The sequence below is a fragment of the Rhinoderma darwinii genome, chromosome 4 (genome assembly GCF_050947455.1).
Source record: "Rhinoderma darwinii isolate aRhiDar2 chromosome 4, aRhiDar2.hap1, whole genome shotgun sequence".
Taxonomy (NCBI): Eukaryota; Metazoa; Chordata; class Amphibia; order Anura; family Rhinodermatidae; genus Rhinoderma; species Rhinoderma darwinii.
This window is the reverse complement of record NC_134690.1, coordinates 100,685,220-100,710,373: the sequence shown is the minus strand read 5'-3', so window position 1 is coordinate 100,710,373 and position 25,154 is coordinate 100,685,220. Positions and strand designations below refer to the sequence as shown.

The window sequence follows — 25,154 nt, the reverse complement described above, 5'->3', positions numbered from 1 at the left end:
GTATTGCTTGTTCACACGTAACGGAATTGCTGCTTAAAATTTCTGCAGCAAATCCGATAAAACTAGCAGACATTCCGCTGAGGAAAAATCGCATTTACTGCAGAAAATGGTGCGGATTTTGCGGCGTTTTTTTCAAGCCTGCGAGATGGTGATATCTCCTCTGAAAACCACAGTAATTTAGTCCACGAAAAATACACACCACAGATGAATTTCGGTATGGAAATTTTACTCAGCGTGTGGATGAGATTTGTTAAATCTCACCCACTTTTCTGCTACTGTATTTTGCTGCGTATTTTACATCCGCAATTCCAGTTGGAAAATACACAATTCTGTTAGGTGTGGACAAGCCCTCGTGATACGGATTTTCCGCAATGAAATCTGCAGCATTTACTCTACGTGTGAACTGCCCCTACGTGAGAAAACCGCAGTTTTTACTTTCTAAGGCTGGGTTCACACGACCTATTTTCAGACGTAAACGAGGCGTATTATGCCTCGTTTTACGTCTGAAAATAGGGCTACAATACGTCGGCAAACATCTGCCCATTCATTTGAATGGGTTTGCCGACGTACTGTGCAGACAACCTGTCATTTACGCGTCGTCGTTTGACAGCTGTCAAACGACGACGCGTAAAAATACAGCCTCGTCAAAAGAAGTGCAGGACACTTCTTTGGGTATGTTCACACGGCGGGGGTCCGTAACGGCTGAAATTACGGGGATGTTTCAGCCTGAAAACATCCCCGTAATTTCAGCCGTACCGGCATGTGCAGGCGCTTGAACTCCGCGTCAATTACGGCCGTAATTAGCGCTGCTATTCATTGGAGTCAATGAATAGCGGCTCCAATTACGGCCAAAGAAGTGACAGGTCACTTCTTCTACGCGGGCGTCAATTTACGCGCCGTCATTTGACAGCGGCGCGTAAATATACGCCTCGTGTGAACAGACAAACGTCTGCCCATTGCTTTCAATGGGCAGATGTTTGTCAGCGCTATTGAGGCGCTATTTTCGGGCGTAATTCGGGGCAAAAACGCCCGATTTACGTCCGTAAATAGGCCGTGTGAACATACCCTTTGGATGTTTTTGGAGCTGTTTTCTCATAGACTCCAATGAAAACAGCTCCAAAAACGGATGTAAAAAACGCCGCGAAAAACGCCGCGAAAAATGCGAGTTGGTCAGAAAACGTCTGAAAAGCAGGGTCTGTTTTCCCTTGAAAACAGCTCTGGATTTTCAGAAGTTTTTGGTCACTACGTGTGCACATACCCTTAGGCCTTATTTACACGAACGTATTTAACGTCCGTGATACACGCATGAAAATAACGCACGTCGCACGGACCTATGTAAGTCAATGGGGCGGTTCAGACATTACGTGATTTTCACGCGTGTCCACTGCGTAAAACTCACGACATGTCGTATACTTGAGCGTTTTTCGCACATCACGCACCCATTGAAGTCAATGGGTGCGTGAAAATCGCGCACAGCACATGGAAGCACTTCCGTGTGTCGCGTGTGATTCGCGCTACCGTTGTTAAATAAATGAAGGGGAAAAAAAAAAAGCACCACAGTCATTGCAGTTTCTAAGAATCGAAACCACGTGTCATAAGGATGCAATATGCGCGAAAATCACGCAGCCACGCACCAAACACTGATGCCACACGGAACTGCAACGCGCTCAAAACGCTGCGTTATTTGCGCGCCCAAAACGTACACGTTCGTGTGAATTTCGCCTAAACTTGATTGTGATGTCGATAATGGCTTCTGATTACTATAAACAAGGCATCACACATGTCACTGTCTTAGCTTCGCGACCTGTGAACCTCCAACACCACGGCTAAACTGCTGGTCTCTTTAGTCACGCCCAGCGTGTGGCAAGGCATGCTGGGATATGTAGTCATTTAATCAGTGATGAAGTCTGAGACTTGTACACTGAACATTCCTCACACATTTATCCCAGCGGGAGCCAAATCACGTGTGAGGCAGCAGCGCCCCTCCGTCACTTCCGCTTCAGCTAGCCAGCCAATCAGCTTGTGTTTATGTCGGGCTGCTGAATATTCATGAGGGAGAGGGGGAGCAGGCGGCAGAGGGGAGCGGTGAATGCAGGGGACAGTGATACAGGCAGGACCCTGGTTGTGTGTGAGGTCAGCGCGGGGGCTCTCTACAGCCTGTGTAGGCGCCATACACCTTTATATACAGTGACAAGTCTGGTTGTGAGCAGCTTGTAGCCGCAAGAGCTGAGCTGTGCAGTAGCTGCTGCTTGGTGGCATGCCAGCGGGCCTACGTCCCCGAGCTGTGTGCTGACTGCTGCCACTGCTCTATCTTATACGCTGACTCGGGGCATTGCTTCTTCCATCCACGGTTACCAGAGAGCGGGTACAGCGGGCAGAAGACGTGAAGGGAACTTGCCCCCCTGCCCCCTCCTTCTATCTGCAGGGGAGAAGAATGAGAGAGAATGAGCCAGAGAGACACCTTGGTGCATCTGTTTGCTGGAGGGTAGGTACCTGCATACCGCTCGCTGCTGTCACCTCACCTTGACATAACATATCGTGGGTCAGGAGCAGTGCACGATCGCAACGTACTAATACGTCATATGTGTGTATGTGTATATATATAAAAAAAATATGTATATGTTACCTTTATCTTGTTTTTATTGCCTGGGAATGATTCTCCATGTCTGGGCATTGTTCTTGTGTACTGTAAAACATGTATTTAATCGTCCAATACAGATCAATTCTTCAGTTGTGACGTTTAACCCACTAATGACTGAGAAGTTAGGAAAGTAGTGCAATGGTCCTGGCTGAATAGACCTCCTGAATGATCATCACTCCCTCTATGGTCATAAAGATTTTAGCTGATAAGTGTTCACCATAATGATTGATTAAACTTCTTACATTGTTCTTGCTCGCCAGTTACTAATGTGGAGTTGAGATTTGTGTGTGTACAGTGTCCCATCATTGTACACATCGGAGTAGTCCGTGGATCATATGTGTATTTTTGGTCTGTTTAGTTTCAGTTGCTCTGATCTTTATTCTCTTGCAGTCATATGCTCGCGGTAAAAGTTATCAAAGCTCCTACACAGGTATGTCCAGCTACCCAGCAGTAGAGCAGCGCTCCTCCATCACTTCCCATCCGTACCTGTACAGGACAAAACTAGGGCGATCTGAATGGCTTAAAGGGGTTTTCCCACTAAGAACATTTATCACACATCCATGGGACAGGTGATAAATGTGTGATCGCTGGAACCCCTACTGATCACTAGATCAGTGGACGTGAACCCCAATTCCTCTGAATGGAACTGCGGGTATGTGCGCTGTGTCTTTATTCAATGTCTATGCAGCTAATACAAACATCCGATATATTAGTGAATTTCTGATTGTGCAAATTTCCTGATCGCATCTCCATTTAGATTGGCCTACTGGTGTAAAATATCACATTGTGTGTTTTGTTTGTGTTCTGTGAAAGTTAGATTGCAGAGTACATTCGTCTGGCGTTTTCCTAAAGGATTAGCAGCTTGGCTTATTTAATGATCACTAGCAGAACCTGTAAGGGAAGGTTTGTCTTGGAGGGGTGAGTAGTCTGTAGAGCGATCGCTCGCATGGACAACATTCGGTTTGCCCATTTGCAGTAACTTCTTATACTGAAGTTGTTTCCATTGTCCGGATCCCCAGGAGAACCTAGATTACGGTGATACAGGCTAGTGAGGGTATTGGCTGCCGTACAGAAGCACAAGGGCAATGCCCTATCAAGTGTTGTGATAGCGCATATTGTTACAGATTACAGAATACTGCTCGGTGTGTGCCAGGGGAACGAGACATGATTTGTTCTACAGATGACTCTCTGAATACACGGTTTTGCTTGTTGCGCTTCACCGGTTATGTCTAATAGTAACAACTTTTCTTGTGTGGATCTAATTCCCACTTCTCAGTTCACAGAAGTACATACAAGTCATCCCATTCTTCAAGCTGGTAAACTGGAGCTGTCATATTACAGCTTTAGGTCTGTAGCCTAATGAGTCAAAAAAAGAAATGGTAGAGTTTGGCTAATAGGAGCACTGAAACAATATAGCGTAGTCCTAGTTAGGAGACTGGGGACGCTCCCCCTGCCTACCTTCCCCCACCCGCTGACAGATTCGCTGTATATGTTCTATTCAGCTGTGTCTTAATTATGTTTCTTCATTCAATGACTAATAACTTCCAATAAAGCTTTCTCAAACTCCAGAATGGTAAAGGTTCACACGTAGCGCAAATACTGCGGATGTTCTACAACGTATTTCAGTTGCGGATAATCCACAGCATAATACAGTAGCAGCAGAGTGGATGAGGATTAAACTAATCTCATCCGCACACTGCGTAAATAAGTGGAAAAAATGCTCAGAAATTAATCTGCGGTGCAGTTTTTCAATCTGCGCATGTAAATTCTATTAGCATAATTGCTTTTTTTTTTTTTTTTTTTTTAAATTAATTAATTAATTTCTTTTTTTTGCGTCAGAAAAGCTGCGATTCCGCCCCAAAATAACGCAACTCAGAAAAAAAAAAAAAATCCTATGCTTACCCATAATTTTGTTCTTTTTCGTCCAGGCCAGATTCCTGGTATGATGTTTCATCCCATGTGACTGCTGCAGTGGTCACATGGGATGAAACCTCACCCCAGGAGGCCAGGCTGCAGGATGGCCGAGGGATTCATCACCATGGCTACGGGTATGTGCACACACACTAATTACGTCCGTAATTGACGGACGTATTTCGGCCGCAAGTACCGGGCCGAACACAGTTCAGGGAGCTGGGCTGTAATCATGTTTTCAGTATGGGACAGTTGTCCTGCAGCGAGGCAGGGACTCCTAGCATCGTACATAAGTATGATGCTAGGAGCCCGGCTCCCTGCACTGTGTTCCGTCCGGTACTTGCGGACGAAATACGTCCGTCAATTACGGACGTAATTAGTGTGTGTGCACATACCCTAAGAATTACATTTCTTTATTTATTTATTTTTCTTGCGTGCAGTTTTCTGCAGCGGACATTCCAGCCGAAAAACTGCACCACAATTTGGTGCAGTTTTTCGGCTGGAATTCCCTGCAGCGACCAGGGCGGATACGCTGTGCGCTTTTATGCAGCGTATCCGCCCTGTGTGAACATATCCTAAATATGTCTACCTATGTTGTGATACATGCACACTCTATTCATAACTAGACAGGATTGCCATTCAGGGCTCTAGGTAAGCTGATGACATCTGGGGGCTGCAATGGCGGCTTACTGATTGTTACCTAGGCTTTCCAGAAACGGACAACTAATGCTGGATCCACACACAGCGATTTGCTGAATTTTTTTATTTATTTTTTGCTGTGGTTTTTTTTTTTTTTTTTTTGTCCGGCCAGATGTTACATTAAAGTTTATAGTGAAATATAGAATGCAGTACAAACAACTGCATTTTGGTTTCTGGTGTTTTTGTCGCTTTTTTTTTTTTTTTCAAGCGGAGCATGCTCTGGGTATTTATTTTTTTTTTCCTGATGGATTTTCTCATAGGCTTCTCTGTAGGACTTAAGAAAACATCAGAAAAAAAGCATATACAAAATGACATAAAATTAAAAAAATGAACATCGTGATTTTCAGTTGCAGAAATCTCGCAAACAAAATCTGCCGTGTGTGAATGCACCCGAAGGCCAAAATCGCACATACCACTTTGATGCAGGTTTTTGGTTATTTTTTTTTATTTTTTTGTAGCCAAAACCAGAAGTAGATCTGAAAGGTATAAAGAGGAGACTAATGCAAATTCTATATTTTGTATCCACTCTTGGTGTTTGACTCAAAACGGAGCCAAAAAATGCATCTAAACGGTGTGTGTTCCTGGCCCAAAGCAGGCTTCAGACGGCAGTAGCACGACCGCGTTTTAGCATCCGTATTGGAGCAATAAGCAAACGCTAGACTGCAACCTATGACAACAGTCTGAAACCTTCATAAGGAATGGCTAAGCAAGCGTTTTAGATACTTGATGGAAGAGCCAAGCAAGGACTTGTATTTACTGGCCTGTTCTTACGTTTTATAGTTTAGGTCAAAATATTGAAACTAAGGCCCTGTTCACATCTGCGTTAGATTTAGTCATTTTTGCCGGACCAAATCGTACAGCTTGCAACGCTATCTTGTCTGGCAAGATGATGGAACCCATTAAAGCCAATGGGTTATGCTGGGCATACTGGGTTTCCATCATTCTGACCGATCCGGCTCTTCCCGTGCTTTTATAACAGAACGTAGATGTGAACACAGCTGAACAAACTTTTTGACTCTGAGGTTAGTTGAAAAGAAAAAAAAAGAAAAATGTTTGACCTGCAGGGCAGCTGTTTAGTTTTGTCATGGAAAGAAAATACTACGGTGACCACCGTGTTCCCTGGATTTCCCTGGCAGGTACAGGGTGGTTTGAGGATCCCATAAGTGACCCCACAAACTGCAGTCATCCCCTTTAGAAACCCGTTTATTACATAGGTTATATAGAAGTTAAACTTTCTGTTAACGTAGCCGTTGAATTCGAACTGTTGGGGTATGTTCACACAGGCTATTTTCAGCCATTTTTTTAGGGTGTAAACGTCCCGAAAATTGGAAGCAGAACGCCTACAAATATGTGCCCATTGACTTTAATTGGAAATACGGCATTCTGTTTTTACGCCTCATTTTCAAAAAGACGCCCCTGTAAAAAGAAGTGCATGTCACTTCTTCAGCCGTTTTTCATTGACTCAATAGAAAAACGGCTGTAAAAAACGCCACGAAAAACGCTCTATTTGATTAAGAAACGGCTGAAAATCAGGAGCTATTTTCCCTTGAAAACCGCTCCGTATTTTGTTGACCGTGTGAACATACCCTAAAAAATTTCTCATAGTAGGGCTGGGGCCTGGAGAGGACATCTTGGAGTACAGCTGAAGACACTACTGTGTTTCCTTACATAGCCATGGCCTTGTATGTTCCTAGCTGTGGACATTGATTTCTAGGTTGTACCATTAGAAACTTGGAGCGATCAGGAAACGTAAGGGGCGATTTACACTAAACGTTTCCTGTATGCGTTTTTAACTTGTGCAGGTTGCAGGTGGTACAAACAAAAGTCAAAGTGGATAGTTCTTTTTCTGGAAGTCTGTCCCCCCTGTGATGTGGTAGCGCTAGCTGTACCAGTTCTGGCACGACTGACGTAAGATGTTGGTTGGGCACCTAAACGTCTGGAGATTTTATCATGAGAGGTTCTGTGTCCTGTGAGAACCAACTTTTATAGAAATAGAAGTAATGCTCTGAAAACAGGCTTTTTGTAAAATTGAAGTGGTGTAGTTGCCACAAGTTATTTTTCAATAAGGGTATGTGCACACACACTAATTACGTCCGTAATTGACGGACGTATTTCGGCCGCAAGTACCGGACCGAACACAGTGCAGGGAGCCGGGCTCCTAGCATCATAGTTATGTACGACGCTAGGAGTCCCTGCCTCTCTGCAGGACAACTGTCCCGTACTGTAATCATGTTTTCAGTACAGGACAGTAGTTCCACGGAGAGGCAGGGACTCCTAGCGTCGTACATATGTATGATGCTAGGAGCCCGGCTCCCTGCACTGAGTTCGGTCCACTACTTGCGGCCGAAATACGTCCGTCAATTACGGACGTAATTAGTGTGTGCACATACCCTAAAGGGGATTTTCTTGTTGTGACAACCCCTTGTAAAATGATCTATTAGGCTGGGTTCACACGACCTATTTTCAGACGTAAACGAGGCGTATTATGCCTCGTTTTACGTCTGAAAATACGGCTCCAATACGTCGGCAAACATCTGCCCATTCATTTGAATGGGTTTGCCGACGTACTGTGCAGACGACCTGTCATTTACACGTCGTCGTTTGACAGCTGTCAAACGACGACGCGTAAAAATACAGCCTCGTCAAAAGAAGTGCAGGACACTTCTTTGGACGTTTTTGGAGCTGTTTTCTCATAGACTCCAATGAAAACAGCTCCAAAAACGGATGTAGAAAACGGCGCGAAAAACACAAGTTGCTCAGAAAACGTCTGAAAATCAGGGGCTGTTTCCCTTGAAAACAGCTCTGTATTTTCAGACGTTTTTGGTCACTACGTGTGCACATACCCTTAGGGCACTTGGAGATGATTGAGGAGGAACCCTTGATCTTCAGAAAGCTGTGGGGCATCTATTATATTGTTTTACATATTTGTGCATGAAGTACAAATTTCCAAAACATATATGTTAAACCAGGGCTGGACAAATCCCAGGGACCAGGTTGACCACGGACGAAAAAAATGTTCTTGTAGCGCCTAACTTTTTGCGTTGTGTTCTAGCGACAGCTTTGATTTATTTTTATTTTTTCTAATGGCCAGATAACAAGAATTTATAAAACTGTCTCCTAAACTATTTTGCCTGTCTTTGTGTTAACCAACATCCCTCTTGAAAGCTTTAACCACATCGTAGACCATTGTAGGATCTCGAGAGTAAGGGTATGTTAACGCGCAGTAGTTTCAGACGTAATTCGGGCCGTTTACGGCTGAAAAAACGGAAACATTACGCCTCCAAACATCTGCCCATTGCTTGCAATGGTATTTACGGTGTTCTGTTCCCACGAGATTTAATTTTACGCATCGCTGTCAAAATACGACGCGTAAAAAGACGCCCGCGTCTAAGAAGTGCATGTCACTTCTTGGGACGTTTTTTGAGGCGTTTTTCATTGACTCCATTGAAAAACAGCTCCAATAACGGCCGTAAAATATGCCGTGAAACATGCGAGTTGTTACAAAAACGTCTGAAAATCAGGAGCTGTTTTTGCTTGCTAAGCGTGTGAACATACCCTCACTGTGCATAGAAAATGGCTCTGGACCACTTCTTGGACTTCTTTTTTTTTTTTTTTTTTTTTTTTTTTCACCAAACACAGGAGTGGACACAAATAAGGAGATTCATCAGTCTTTTCTTTAGAACTTTCCTTCCATTTGGATTAATTTTTTGCTTTTGGCTCAAAAAAACGGAGACAAAACTGTGAGGGTGATTCTGGCCTTAAGAGTTTTCAAATTGCCTCCTAAATCCACAGTATTTGGTTAATTCGGTCTTAAAGAGGCTCTGTCACCAGATTTTGCAACCCCTATCTGCTATTGCAGCAGATCGGCGCTGCAATGTAGATTACAGTAACGTTTTTATTTTTAAAAAACGAGCATTTTTGGCCAAGTTATGGCCATTTTCGTATTTATGCAAATGAGGCTTGCAAAAGTACAACTGGGCGTGTTTAAAGTAAAAGTCCAACTGGGCGTGTATTATGTGCGTACATCGGGGCGTGTTTACTACTTTTACTAGCTGGGCGTTGTGCATAGAAGTGTCATCCACTTCTCTTCAGAACGCCCAGCTTCTGGCAGTGCAGACACAGCCGTGTTCTCCAGAGATCACGCTGTGACGTCACTCACAGGTCCTGCATCGTGTCAGACGAGCGAGGACACCGGCACCAGAGGCTACAGATGATTCTGCATCAGCTGATTTACTGATTTACTTTTAAACACGCCCACTTGGACTTTTGCAAGCCTCATTTGCATAACTACAAAAATGGTCATAACTTGGCCAAAAATGCTCATTTTTTAAAAATAAAAACGTTACTGTAATCTACATTGCAGCGCCTATCTGCTGCAATAGCAGATAGGGGCTGCAAAATCTGGTGACAGAGCCTCTTTAAATTATCCAGCGATGTAAAGATTGTTACAAACTATCTGAATGATTTTTGATTTATCGCTATCTATGTTATTGAAAGTGAAAGTAGTGATCTGATTGGTTACTAGTGGAACACTGGGTGAGATATCTCAAAAGTGGTGCAAAGAAGTGGAGTAGTTGCCATGTCAACACCTCCGGTTGCTACTTTCATTTTCCAAGAGGCCTCTAAAAGAAATTGGAGGTGGAATCTGGTTGTTGTTTTTTTTTCCTACTCCTTTTTTCCTTTGCACCAGTTCTATTATATCTTCTCCACTGTTTTTTATTTATTTTTCTTATTTCTTAAAAGCATTTTTATTCACTCGGCTCAGTGTTTTGTTTTTTCAGGAAAAATTGACATTCAAACAAAAACCATATTAATTCCTAATTGTCAGTGGTCGTGCAATGTTGGACTCTATTGTAAGTAAGCTCAGCCAGTGATATAACTGAGTGGATGATTCCTCGGCAGCTTTATGTACTGTGGCCCTGCTATAACATAGGTTTGTTTTTGTTGGTTACACAGAGTTATTTCTCATGTGTTTGAGGGTAAATCTCTCCGGTAAGCCTCCTAGTGTTGCCTCGCTAGTCCCTAGTAGGCCAAAGGTCACAGTGCAGTGAATGGAGCTCCGATCTGAGGAGAAAGCAGAATTACTTGTAAATGCAGCTTTTCCACGTCACTAGCCGGAGCTGTACGTACAAGCTGTCCGTTTTAATGGCCGGTGTGAAGTTACACAAGGACATTTATTTGCTTCTCCTCATGGCATAGGGCCTGCTCTTGGTGGGGCATTTCTGTCCTAGCTCTCTATCGCTTGGAGTTGCACTTACATTGAAGTCACCTTGGTGAAGAACTTCTGTTCTTTAATTAGACAATGTGAAGGATGTAGTTGTAATAAAACTTTTTTCGTTTTTCTGTTATTGTCTATATTGTTTTGCTTATAATAAAAACAAAAATAAGAAATTGGAATCTGTAGGCATATAAATATCCTCATCTGGCAATCGAACAAAGATAAATGTATACTTCTAGGGAAGAGTACCTCCATGATACAGCTGTTTCTCAGTACTGTGTGGCCACGTAGCAGGCCGAACACAAAGTCTTTAGAGCAGGGGTCAGCAGCCTTCGTCACACCAGCTGTTGTGAAACTACAATTCCCAGCATGCCTTAATGGCCTTTGGCTGGAATACTAAAGCCTTTGGCTGTCAGGGCACGCTGGGAGTTGTAGTTTCACAACAGCTGGAGTGCCGAAGGTTGCTGACCCCTGCTCGAGAGCATCTTTCACCAGACTGTTGAGCTTTCATGTCTTAAGAAAGGTTTAGGTAATGGTGGATGGTTGGTGCACCCGCTAAATATTCCCCCAGAAGTGCAGATCTGCTTATTTCTCATTGCATTACAAAATGGATCTGTCATGGATCCTGTAAAAACAGCACCAGTGACCTCCGTGTCCAGAAGCGACTACCTCCCTACTTCACCATCTCCAAAAGTTTCATATGTAGCCTATTTATCTGCAGTTTGGGGGGTGTGTAAGGTAGGGTTTTTCCGCTGCGGTATTGGTGCATTGTTACTGGGAAATCATAGCAAAATCGTGGCACTTTGTCGACGTTTTGTGGTAATTGCAACCAAAATACTGCAGCTTGAAAACCCAGCCTAGTGGGTGCACTTATGGCTTACAGCTTCATCTCATTAACAATATGTGCATTTAGTGCAATGTATACATGCTCTATTTTATGTGTGAATGAATCCCATTAGTATGACTTACTTTCCCACGTTATTGTAAACGTTCCTACTAGAAGACTTCGATCCCACAGCTGACTTAAGTGATCGTCCATTTTATTTAATAATGCTGATTAAAGACATGGCCTTTTCTGGTGATGGCTCCTTGTCGTGGTCTCTGCTCATATGTCGTGTAAGGATCCTGCTGTGAAGGTGAAGCTTCTCCAAAGAAGCTTCGTCCCCCCCATCTCTGGCTTATGTAAGAAGTAACTTGGGTTTCATTAACATAAAATAATATATCTGGGCAGTTCTGCTTTTCATCCGATCTATCTATTGTACTATTAACATTGGGTTTGCACTTTCCAATGCAATGTAGTGGACGTTTAACGCAGTAACTAATTAGACATAGTTAATTTAATTATGTGAAATAATCACCGCAAGGACTCATGCAAACGGCAGTGCATGGAGGCCATACAACTCCCTAGGATGGAAGCCGCATTAATGCCTGGCCCCGTAACGCGCGTGCGTCCCTGCTCTTTACTCGGCGCATGCGCAGTACGATCTTTCTGCTCGCGTGCGCTACAGACTGTATGGGGGCCAGGCATGAACGCGCCGATTACGCTGCCTGTCCCCTGTCAATTAATGGAAGGAGGGGGGTTGAACTGGGGAGCGAAGTAAGAGCAGTCATTGCACCTAAATGCTCATTAGCATAAAGTTAGAAAAACTGATTTCTCTACAAAGGCGGCAGAAATTGAAAATAAACGCTAGAAACAGGTTAGTGTCCTCTACAATACACTTACTATTTTAATACGGACATTCTGGTGACCGACTCCCTTTAAAATCAATGTAGTTCTTTGGGGCTATTCACACGACCGTTTTTTTTAACGGACTATTTAAGAGACCCTTGAAAAAATAGGACATGTCCAGTTTTCCTGATTTTCATGGATCCCTCAATAGACTCAAGTCTGTGAAATCGGGTCCCGCACGGGTGAAAAACGGCCTATTTTGTTACCCATTCGTTTGAATAAACCGTAAGTGTATTTTACATTATACATTTTTGCAAACCTATAAATGAGATGTGTGGGGCCAATGTGATATGAAACTACCGAGCTCTGCAACTGGATATTTATATGTAATAAAATCTAGTGAGGGCTGCAATTGTAACAGACCAAACACAAGTTTTGTACAGCAGGCTTGTACTTTGTCTCCTCTGATTTTGAGATGTAGTGGTTGGATGTTAATAGATTAACAGAGATATTGAACCTTTGCACAGAAATTTTGGAAATATCAAAGGATTTTTCTCTACACTCCCATAGCCTTCAATGGAGAGCGCTTCACGCAAGTGGTGCCAGTCTCCACTGAAGCAAATGTAGCTGGTGGCCGCTTTCCATAGACACCGATGGTTTATTTATGACATAGTATGTGGATATTCCATACATGATTGATATGGGAAAAACCTCTTTAATGAGTTGCCACTAGGACTTTGAGTTTGGCAATTCTTGAACGCTCCTTATAACTTTTGTATACTGCAGGCTGTTTTTGTCTATCATATTTGGAGTTTTAAGTGATTCCTCGTATTTTGATCCAAGTACTGTAGAATAGTCCATTACATACAGCCATAAACGGGCAAGTGATGGTTTTTCATTGGGTTCCATAATGGCTTGACCCAATCTGTTCATAGTCCCTTCCAGTCTTCACAAATATAGCCATTTTGCTATGCCAACATGGCGCTCCCTGTGGTTCTATATATGACTAAGCACACCACTAAATACAGAGGTCATTGTACATCTCTACTATACAGTAGTTATTTAGATATCTATCCAGGCTGCCGCATTGTTCTTACACTCTTAGGTGTTTGGTCCATAAACTACCTGGGAGGCGTTATTATATCTCCATTGTGAACCTGCGAGATGCCACCTTTTATCAGAACAAGTAATCTTTTTTTTTTTTTTTTTTTTTTTTTTTTTTTTTTAAATGACAACTTATCCAAATAAATGAACAAACAATGAGACAAAAGGAGAGTGGACCTTGCCCGTAAGAGCTTAAAATCTAAATGCTGCGTGATGTGCTGTTGATCGATAAGATTTGGTAGACAATCTCTCATGTTTGACCTGTTCCAGAACGCGAAGGCTTCCACCATCCGCAATGCAGGTCAGTGGGGTCTTACAATCTTATCATACTCTGTAAACCAGTAGAACCTTTCTACATGAGATTACCAGGAAGGGCAGCAGACACTGGCATGCCTGGCACCAAGTCATATCATACCCTTTAACTATTGGCTCATTGTACCTTGTACACTTTTAAAGCCAAGTTGTTGTTTTTTTATTTTTTTTTAACCAATGTTTTTTAAGTGATGATTTTAAACTGCCTCAAAATTCTGTTTGGAATAATTGAGGCGGATCTTGACCTGCCAGCACGCATTTTGCCACATTTTTCGCAATGTCTTTTGCCCGCCGCGGGCAAAAAACGCAGCGAAAAAAGCTTTCTCTGCCTCCTATTGATGTCGATGGGTGGTCAGAGACGTAAACGCCCGAAGATAGGGCATGTAGCCGCTCGCGGAAAAAAACTCCTCCGCCTCCCATTAAAATCAATGGGAGATGTTTTTGGCAGTTCTTTGGCGCAGTTTCCGCGTAAAAAAAAAACTGAACTCAAATTGATTTTTATTTTTAATTTTTTTTTGTAATAGAGCGCCTATGCATCCTGTATACATATAAGCTGTATCCAACTGTCAAAGCCGTTTCCGTCAGGTCAGCTGCACTGACTGCTCCGGGTAAAGTTCATGAACTTAGATGCTAGCGTTATTAGCTGGATCCTGCAGGACCAGCTTTCAGCTGAGCCGTCAGCCCAGCTGAACTGGTGGAATCGGCTGAGCGAGAACGATACAGCTTCTATATATACAGGATAAATAGCAGCTGCGTCTCAAAAAGTAATTCATATATTTTTTTTAAATCACTTTAGAACATTGATTTGTTTAAAAAACAAAAATTTAGCATCAAAAGTGTACATGGCTTTTAAATGTGGGTCGTTTTCACCTGAGATGCTTTAACATGCTAACCACGGAGTGCCAATACGGTATATTGAGAGCATTGTTTTACTGGCGCAGTTTCTACTTCTCACCAATCAGCAGGCTAATGAAGAGCTTTTCTTAATTACTCGTGGGCTCTGGGTCTTGCAGAGATTCCACTTGTCCGGGTGTTTTTTTTCTCTCCCTGTCACATCCGCTTTTATTGCCAAGATCCTCCGTACAAAAGCTTGATTGTCCCTTAATTAGGGCACGTTGCTGTGTGTACCCGGTTTATTGTATAAGCACACTTCCTAGAAATGAGAGCACTTTGGAGCGTCTCTCTGGACACTGCGCCCATTAGGAGTCTTGTTGCCCGTCTGACAGTTATTTGAGGGCACGTGTTTGTCTTGCATCTTTCTGCCAGGGGTCCAGTACCTTCTGCCAAGAATCCTAGGACTTAGCAGGAAAGAAAACTCTGCTTTTACACAAGATTTATAAACTCAGTGCATGTTCACACAGCTTATTTTTAGGCGTATTTCGGAGCGCAAAATGCTCAAATTATGCTCCGAAATACGCCTGCAAACCGCTTCCCATTGATTTCAATGGCAAATACTGGGGTTTCCATATAAGGCATATTTTTATGCTGCTAAATTAAGGGCTTGTTCAGACTAACGTATAATACGTCCGTGCAACACGCGTGATTTTCATGCGTCTCACACGGACCTATGTTAGTCTATGGGGCCGTTCAGACTGTCCGTGATTTTCATGCAGCGAATGTCTGCTGCGTAAAACTCACGACATGTCCTATATTTGCCCGTTTTTCTCGCATCACGCACCCATTGACTTCAAGAACCGCGAACGTGTGCCGTGCATCGCGCTACAGTAGTCAAAACTATGAATGAAAACCGAAAAGCACCCTGTGCTTTTCTGTTTACAAACATACAGCGTGTCATAATGATGGCGGCTGCACGAAAATCGCGCAGCCACGCATCATATGCTCATGACACACGGAGCTGTTATGGATCTTTTACGCGCGCAAAACGCACACGCTCGTGTGAATCCGGCCTTATTGTGATTGGAACTTTCTAAATATTTTTTTTATTGAAAAATAATTTTTACTTTTTCAGATACAGCTGCTTTGTATCCTGTACATAGAGCAGCTGAAACCTGTATCAGTCAGGTAAGCGGCACTGACCGGTTCAGTGTGTCGAACTGGATCAAGCTGTTATCTATCACATCTAAGTTCATAACTTACATTTGATAGGTAACAGGTGGATCCTGCGTGTCCAAGACACACAGAACCCACTGACACTGAACCAGTCAGTGCCACTGACCTGACTGATGCAGGATACAGCGCTAGATACAGCTGCTCTGTATACAGGATACAAAGCAGCCGTATGTCAAAGTAAAAATAATTTTTAATAAAAAGTATTTAGAAAGTTGCTCCATAGAACGAGCGTGTCGGCTGTGTGTAACAGCCGACACTTTGTTGTAAAGCGTGGGACCCTGCTCATTTAACCCCTTAAATGGCACGAACAAAACTACCGCGACATCTAGGCACAGGTAGAAACAGGGGGACAGCTGCCTTTGACGTTGCATCGGCCCTCTTGCAACACGATCGTGGGGTGCCGATGGTTGGCATGGCAGCCTGGGGGCCCAATGAAGGTCTCCAGCAGGGCTTCATAGGAGTATAACGATATACTGTGATACATCTTGCAAGGTATCCTACGATCGCTGGTTCAAGTCCCCTAGGTGGACTAGCAGAAAAAAAAACTGTTTGCTGTGTTTTTTATATATATATATATATATATATAAAATTTCCCTACCACAATGTAAAAATTAACATAACTGGTAGCGCTGTATCCGTAAAAGTCCAAACTATTAGAATATAACAATATTTAACCAGCATGAGGAACGGCATAAAAAAATTAAAAACCGCCAGAAACACTGTTTTTTGGTCCCTTCATCTCCCACAAAAAAATTGAATAAAAAGTAATCTCCTGTACCAGTAGAAACTACAGCTCACCCCACAAAAAAAAGCCCTCATACTGCTCAATCCACGGAAAAATAAAGTTATGGCTCTCAGAATATGGCGACAAAACACAAAAATTTTATTTTTAACAATCCATTTTTCTTGCTTGTAAAACAATAAAAACCTAAATATAAATTTGGTGTCGCCGTAATCCTATTGAGCTGCAGAATAAAATTAACATGCAGTTTTTACGGCACAGTGAAAAAAAATTGAGGAATCGCTTATTTTTTATTTTTCTCTTCCCGATTCCACCCCACAAAAATGTTTCCCACTACTTTTATCTGGTACAATAAATGGTGCTGTGAAAATCCACAACTTGTCCTGCAAAAAAACAAGCTTTCTTATTTCTATATCGACGGAATAATAAAACAATTATGGCTTTTGGAAAGTGGGGAGCCATTTTCAGGTTTCTCCAGAGATGTTCGATTGGGTTCAAGTCAGGGCTCTGGCTGGGCCACTCAAGGACATTCACAGAGCTGTCCCTAAGCCACTCCTGTGCTGTCTAGGCTGTGTGCTTAGGGTCATTGTCTTGTTGGAAAGTGAACCTTCGCCCTAGTCTGAGATCCAGAGCGCTCTGGAGCAAAGTACAAAGATATTCCTAATGAAAACCTGATCCATCCATCTTTCCCTGAACCCTGACCAGTCTCCCTGTCCCAACCGCTGGAAAACACCCTCACAGCATGATGCTGCCACCGCCATGCTTCACTGTAGGGATGGTATTGGGCAGGTGATGAGCAGTGCCTGTTTTTTCCAGACATGATGCTTTGAATTGAGGCCAAAAGGTTCAATCTTGGTTTCATCAGACCACAGAATCTGGTTTCTCACAGTCTGAGGGTATGTTCACACGCATAACAAAAAACCTCTGAAAACAGCCTCTGATTTTCAGGCGATTTTGAAGCTTCTTTTAATTTGGAGCTTCTTTTGAGGAGTTTTTCATAGTGTTCAATGGAAAATCGGCTCCAAAAAACACCAAGAAGTGACATGCACTTTTTAAGTTTTTTAAAAACGGGCGTAAAAAGACGCCCCATATGAACTAAATGCTGTTTTTCCGATTGATTTCAACGGGCAGATGTTTGTAGGCATTCAGCTTCCATTTTCAGGCGTTTTTCGAGGCGTAAACGCCCCGAAATATTCCTGAATACACCGTGTGAACATACACTTAGAGTCCTTTAGGTGCTTTTTTTCAAACTCCAGGCAGGCTTTCAATGTGCCTTAGAGCCTGTTCAGATCAGCGTTTGCTTTCCGTTCCAGGGTTCCGTCTGAGGTTTCCGTCGGGTGAACCCCGCAACGGAAAGTGAAACCAAACACAGCTTCCCTTTCCGTCACCATTGATATCAATGGTGACAAACATTGCTAATGGTTTCCGTTCGTCACCATTCCGGCAGGTTTCCGTTTTAACAATAGAATCAATAGCGTAGTCGACTGCGCTTTTCCGTCAGAAAACCGAAAACCTGCCGGAATCGTGGTGAATGGAAACCATTAGCAATGTTTCCGTCACCATTGATATCAAAGTTGATGGAAACGGAAGCTGTGGTTTCCGTTTCACTTTCCGTTGCGGGGTTAATCCGACGGAAACCTCAGACGGAACGGAAAGCGAACGATGATGTGAAAAGGCCCTTACTGAGGAGAGCCTTTTTTCTGGCCACTGCCATAAAGCCTAGATTGGTGGAGTGCTGCAATGATTGACCTTCTGAAAGTTTCTCCCATCTGCACACAGGATCTTTGGTGCTCAGCCAGAGTGACCATTGGGTTCTTGGTCCCCTCAATATCGAAGCCCTTCCTCCCTGATTACTTCGTTTGGTGGGGCGGCCAGCTCTAGAAAGAGTCCTGATTGTTCCAAACTTATTTCATGTTTTGTGTTTTTTTTTGTTTTGTTTTTTGTACCGTTCTCCAGATCTGTACCTCCACACAATCCTGACTCTGAGATCTACAGGCACTTCTTTCCTCCTCATGACTTGGTTTTTGCTCTGATATGCATTGTCAGCTGTGAGACCTTATATAGACAGGGGTGTGTCTTTCCAAATGATGTCCAATCAAATGAATTTACCACAGGTGGACTCCAATCAAGGTGTAGAAATGTTTCAAAGATGATCTAGAGAAATGGGAGGCCCCCAGAGCTACATTATATGTATCATAGCAAAGGGTCTGAATACTTCTGTCCATGTGAAATTTGAGTTTTTATTTTTAATAAATTTGCTTATGTTTCTACGTTTTAACGAGTGCAGAATAATGGGGAAAAACTTAATTTTTTTATTTTAGCATAGGGAATAACATAACAAAATGTGAAAAAGTAAAAGGGTCTGAATGCACTGTAGGTCTACTCCTGCCGCCATATTCTCTTCCATCTACAAAAAGTAGAGGACAAATGAAATGGAGTCTCAGACTACACAGTTTGAAGTCTGTTACCGTGGAGGCGCATAGGAGCTGCAGGCACAAATTGACAGGACATTTATAATCATGTCTGTTTGTAAAGTTAGGCATCATGCACACGACCATAATTTTTATCCGCAATTACGAATGCGTAACTGCGGATAAAGATAATGATCCATTCATTTCTATGGACCAGGAACACCTTACTGTATATGACCCGCAAAAAATAAGACGTCCTATTTTTTTGCATTTACGGACCGTGCTCCTATACACTTTAATGTGAACGTGGCCTGCAAATGTGGGTGTCCGTAATCACGTAATGTACACACGGCTATGGCCATGTGCAGGGGGCCTTCATATTATTTTTCTTACTTTGTAGACCTTAGGGCAACAACAAAAAATAATTGGCTGCGAAGGACGACATAACATTTTGAGTCTCCTGGGATCTGTATTTTTCTGAAGGACATATAATTTCCATATTTTTAACAGGAATAAAACGGTTTGTTCCCTTTAAGTCTTTCTGCTGTATTTCTGCGTCGTCCAGACTGTTGGAAAGATTTGCAGTGAGACAATGGCAGTTCTGTTTGTCAGCCTGGTGAAAACAGACTTCAGTGAGGTTTTCACTTTCCTCCTCTGAATTTATCCAATCAGGCCTAAGAGGTGGATATTGTAACCCCCAGTATCCCCATGTGGACCTTTTTAGTTTCACAACAAGGATTTTATTTCCTTTTGAAAATAACTTTGGAATTTAGTGATCACTTCTGTATTCTTCCTACTTTTTAAGAAGTAATGACTAAATGTCCTACTCGTCCTTGCTTATTCACATTGTGGTACACCTACTATGTGACTAGATGCATTTAGTTTTTAAAAAATATTTAACATTTGTTTTTTTATTATACCTATTTAATCTCTAATATTTTGAGGGTGCCATGTCCTGCTTCATTTTTCTTGTGTTTGTTTTTACCTGGTCCCAAATAGCTGCTGAGGGAGGGTGGAGATTATAAATATCATCAGACACTGCAGTCCCTGCCCACTTTTTTTTTTTTAATTTTTTTTCCCTCCACGCGTGTTGAAAAAGTGGCCCAAATTCCATATTTTTCAATGAGAACCGGCATAAATGCATTGATCAATCTGCCCCAACGTGTCCACAAACTTGTTGCTGGCATCTTACTTTTTGCATTGATTTCCATTGAGCACTAAAAGAAGGTCATTCTAGTTTCTGGATTCTTCTAATAGACCATATTATGTGGGCCTGTGGCTGGAAAAGTACTAGATGGGTGTATTTCTCACCTGGCTGGTTTAGATGGGTGAGATGAGGAATCCAAGAAAAGTTTGGTTTCTCAGCAAAACTTTGTTTGCTGAGGCTTTTGGTAAGGCCTCATGCACACGGCCGTGCCCATAATTACGGGCCGTGATTGCGAGCACGGCCGGCCGCAGACAGCAGTCTGGATTTTCGGCCCGTGCTCCCATACAAAATATGGGAGCACGGCCCGTAAAAAGCAAGATAGGTCATGTTCTATCTTTTGTGGTACACTTCTACGGCATTGACAACTATCCGTAGTGATACAGTATGGTGTCCTCAGCCAATAGAACTGAATGGGTCCATAATTGGGGACCATATTGGGAAGTCTGTTCCTAGGAACGCTGTACTCCTATAAGGGGGGATTCACACGAGCGTGTATTCGGTCCGTGCGGGCCGCGTGGTTTTCACGCGGCACGCATGGACCAATACAAGTCTATGGGGCAGTACAGACAGTCCGTGCTTTTTGCGCAGCGTTTGTCTGCTGCGCAAAAAGCGCGACAGGTTCAATAACTCTGCGTATTTCGCGCATCACGCACCCATTGAAGTCAATGGGTGCGTGAAAATCACGCGCACCACACGGAAGCACTTCCGTGGGACGAGCGTGATTCGCGCAACAGCAGTGAAAAGGATGAATGAAAACCGAAAAGCACCACGTGCTTTTCTGTTTCCGAACATCCAAACGGAGTGTCTTTGCGTACCGAACTTCACCGGGTTCGGCCAAACTCGTTTTGGCCGATCCCGGCAAAAAAATTATCGGTACGCGACGTCAGGAGATAGTCACTGTCCATGGTGCTGAAAGAGTTAAACTGTTTAAGCACCATGGACAGTGACTTGCGATCCCAAAATACATTAACCTGTAAAAAAAACCCGAAGTTCTAACTTACCGATTACTCCTGTCTCCTTCCTGCAGTCCGACCTCCCGGGATGACACTTCAGTTCAAGTGACAGCTCCAGCCAATCACAGGCCAAGCACAGGCTGCAGCCAATCACAGGCTGCAGCGGTCACTTGGACTGCTGCGTCATCCAGGGAGGTGGGGCCCGATGTCAAGAGAGGCGCGTCACCAAGGACGCGTCACCAAGGCAACGGCCGGGAAGTTCTCGGTAAGTAGGAACTTTATCTTTTTTTTGTACAGGTTTTTCGCTGTTGTGTTCGGCATTCACTGTCGAGGGTGCTGAAAGATTTAGCTCTTTCAGCACCTTGGACAGTGACGGGCGTTGACAAGCCTCATCTCTATGATGCCGGCTGCGCGAAAATCACGCAGCCGCGCATCAGACACGCATGACACACGCAGCTGTCAAATGGTTTTTGCGCTCGCAAAACGCTGCGTTGTTTGCGCGCGCAAAAACGCAACGTTCGTGTGAATCTCCCCTAATGCTGTACTTTATAATAGGTGAAGAAACCAGCTGTTAGTGCCCAGATGGGCCAGGTGTTTTGATTTGTTTGTATGCTGGATAAGCACTTTGTTTAACTTGGACTGTTTCTACGTTTTAATTTCCGACAGCGAACCCCCCCCCCCCTATATATATATATATATATACCCTCTTCGTCTCTGCTGCAGCCAGTTGTCTTAGGGTGGTTGCACACATCCTTTTATCTTGTTTCTGCAGCAAACACATGAATTTCTGCAAGTTCCGTTCAGATGAATGGAACTGATTTTTCAGTCGCAGAAATTTCTGCAACGAAATCTGCCACGTGTGAATCCACCCTTACAGCCAGACTTAACCCCTTCACGCAAAATCACGTAACTGTACGTGATGAGGGTTGAGGGGGAAGTATGGAGTGAGCTCACGGGCTGAGCTCGCTCCATACACAGCGGGTGACAGCTGTTACACGCAGCCGACACCTCCCTGCAATGAGCGGAATCAAAGTTCACTTTGATTCCGCCCGTTTAACACCTTAAATGCTGCGATCAATCACGACCGCAGCATTTAAAGTGTTCGAATCAGGGGGGCGCCCCCTCAAACACGCAATTGCGCCCCCCGCACGATCGGCCGGTTACAACGGTTGCTATGGCAGCCTGGGGGCCGAACAAAAGCCCCCAGGTCTGCCATTTTGTACTCCTTTGAAGCTCTGCCTCCAGCAGAGCTTCAAAGGAGGCTGTCAGAATCACGATCTACTGCAATACATTAGTATTGCAGTATATCATGCAAGCGATCCAACGATCGCTGCATAAGGTCTCCTAGGGGGACTAATAAAAAAAAGTAAAAACCGTTCAATAAAGATTTTTGTTATGTTCCAAAAACAATAAAGTATTAAAAGTTCAAACCCCCCCCCCCCCCCCTTTCCCATTTTTCCCCTGGTATCGCCGCGTCCGTGAAAGTCCGAACTATCACAATATAGCGTTGTTTAACCCGCTCTGTGAATGCTGTAACACAAAAAAAAAAAAATATATATATGTATCACGCAAATTGCTGTTTTTTGGTTACCTTAGCGCTCCAAAAAATTAAATAGAGAATTATCAAAAAGTCGCATATACCCCAAAATGGTATCTGTGAAAACTACAGCTTGCCCCATAAAACTTAAGCCCGCACATCGCTAAATTGATGGAAAAATAAGAAAGCTATGGCTCTCCGAATACGGCTACACACAAGTTTTTTTTAATTTAGCGAATGGTTTTATTTTTTTAAGTGATCAAACAAAACACAAATTTTGGTATTGCCGTAATCGTATCAACCTGTAGTAGAAGGTGATATGTAGTTTTTACCGCCTGATGGACGCCATAAAAACAAACCCCCCCCCCCAAAATATGACGTAATCGTTGTTTTTGCCCATTTCACCCCACAAATAATTTTCAGCTTCCCAGTACATTATGCAGTACCATAAATGGTGCCATGAAAAACTACAACTTGTCCTGGAAAAACAAGCCCTCGTATGGCGATATAGACGGAAAAATAAAAAAAATTATAGCTTTTGAAAGGTGGGGAGAAAAAAAACAAGTGAAAATTTGAAAAAGGGCAGCGTCCTCGAGGGGTTGAGGTATGTTCACACGCTTAACAAAAAACTGCTCTAAAATACGGAGCGGTTTTCAAGGGAAAACTGCCTCTGATTTACAGCCGTTTTTACGGCGGTTTTTCTATTGACCCAATGAAAAACTGCTCCAAAAACGGCTCAAGAAGTGAGCACTTCTTTTTTACGGGATGTTTTTTCAAAGTCGTGTAAAAAAACGCCCCGTGAGAATGAAATGCCGTTTTTCCCATTCAATGGGCAGATGTTTGGAGGCGTTCAACCCCCCCCCCTGTATTTTTAGCCGTTTTTGGGGACCCCGTTCTAGAGATAGATGCGGGTCACAGAGGTGGGAACCGCATCTATCTGGCATTTGACGTATCCTGTGGATATGTCATAAATGTTCCCCGTGGGAAATCCCCTTTGTGTTTCTATTTTCTTACTGCGTGTAATTTTCTATATTTAGCGGGACATGTTTTAAGACTTCGTCAGTCTTCATAAAAAAAAAAAACAAGCTGTAATACGATGCAATAAAATTTGTCTCCCCTTCAACTGTCAAATTATAAAAAATGCGTCGTGCTGCAGGTGCCATGCTCTCCTGCTAAGCTCCGCCCACTTGCTTTGGAAAGATTTGAGTGATGGGGAAATGGCCCAAAGTTGTTCGTTAATTTTTTATTTTATTTTTCTTTCTTTTTTTACTATTGCCTGACTGTTTGAGTCGTTTGTATGTTTGGGGCTGCAAGGCAACACCTGCTAGGCAACAAAGCAAAGTTAATGGTAACCAGCCACATTATAGCCACGATCTTTATGGTTATAACCAGTCCATGCGTTTGTGTATAATATTGCTTTTTATTTTGTTTCATTCACAAGTGAATTGTTGCTTCGTTTTCTACCAAACTCTTCTCATCTGACCATAAAAGAAAAATGTTTTTGTTTTTCAAAGGTTCTCATTTCCTCATGGAGTTTTTTGATGTTTGACTTGTGCTCTTTACTGGATCATTAAACTCATGGCCTTCATTGTTTTTTTCCAAGGGACCAGTGTCATTTGTGCCTTAATGAAGTTCCCGGCCAGTAACAGATAGGAGTTCTCATTTGTTTCATTAGCTGTTCATCCATGCAGCTTTTATTCTTAAAACGTTCCTTCCTGTTAGGGCTCAGCTGACTGGTATTGCAACATTTTCTAAACCTGATATGATTGTGTGTGTAATACAGAAAGCGTGAAGCCTGAGGATCCGAACATTCTCGAGAAATATTATTATTCATACAGTCGTCAGAGTAGACCTGAAATCTCTTAATTATATTTACTATTTAGAAAAATGGACACTCGTGCTACTTGTGTTCAGTATGTCAAGGTCTTTTGTGCCGCCCTCTCCGTTCATGTGGCTGCTTTAAAGGGTAACTAAACGCTCAACAAATTTCAGACATGTCCTAGTGACATGTCAGAAGTTTTGATCTCTGGGAGTCTGAGCACTGAGACCCCCACCGATCGCTAAACGAAGCAGGAGAAGCGCTCGCACTGAGCCGCTTAGTTTCTGTTCGGCTTTTCTCGGAAAGCTAATTTGTAGCGGTGTATTGGATTATAGACTTTCTATGGAGTCTGTACATCAACTGTTCAGCTTTTCTCGGAAAGCCAGAACAAAAAGCAAGCCGATCAGCACTCACACGAGCGCTTCTGCCACTTTGTTTTAGCGATTGGTGGTGGTCTTGATGCTCAGACCCCCGGCGATCAAAACTTTTTGGGGTATGTTCACACGCAGTGTTTTCAGGCGTATTTCGGAGCGTTTACGGAAGCTGAACGCCTACAAACATCTGCCCATTGAAATCAATAGGGAAAACCGCATTTAGTTCATACTGCTCCGGACGTTTTTTGCACAGTGGTTTAACAAAAACTCGTCATGACATTCGTTGAGGCGTTTTTTTTTTTTTTTTTTTTTTACCCTTTCTGACTGACTGAAATGGGGTTTTGGAGGCGGAAACCGTCTCAAGATAGGTCATGTCGCTTCTTTTTACCGCGAGGCGTTTTTTCTGCTTGCGGTAAAAAAACTCGTCCGCCTCCCATTGAAATCAATGGGAGGCATTTTCGGGCGGTTTTTGAAGAGTTTTGCGGCG

General features: G+C 43.1%; 1 protein-coding gene across 1 annotated transcript in view; it reads left to right on the top strand.

Annotated features, from left to right (window-relative positions):
* Nucleotides 1–2,031: 2,031 nt before the first annotated feature.
* The window catches only part of SLC25A36 (solute carrier family 25 member 36), a 51,823-nt gene continuing 28,700 nt past the window's right edge, over nt 2,032–25,154 (top strand). Inside the window, exon 1 of the mRNA XM_075861432.1 lies at nt 2,032–2,485. Within this exon, the coding sequence (XP_075717547.1) occupies nt 2,445–2,485 (41 nt within the window). The 5' untranslated portion in view covers nt 2,032–2,444. The remainder of the gene's footprint in view (nt 2,486–25,154) is intronic.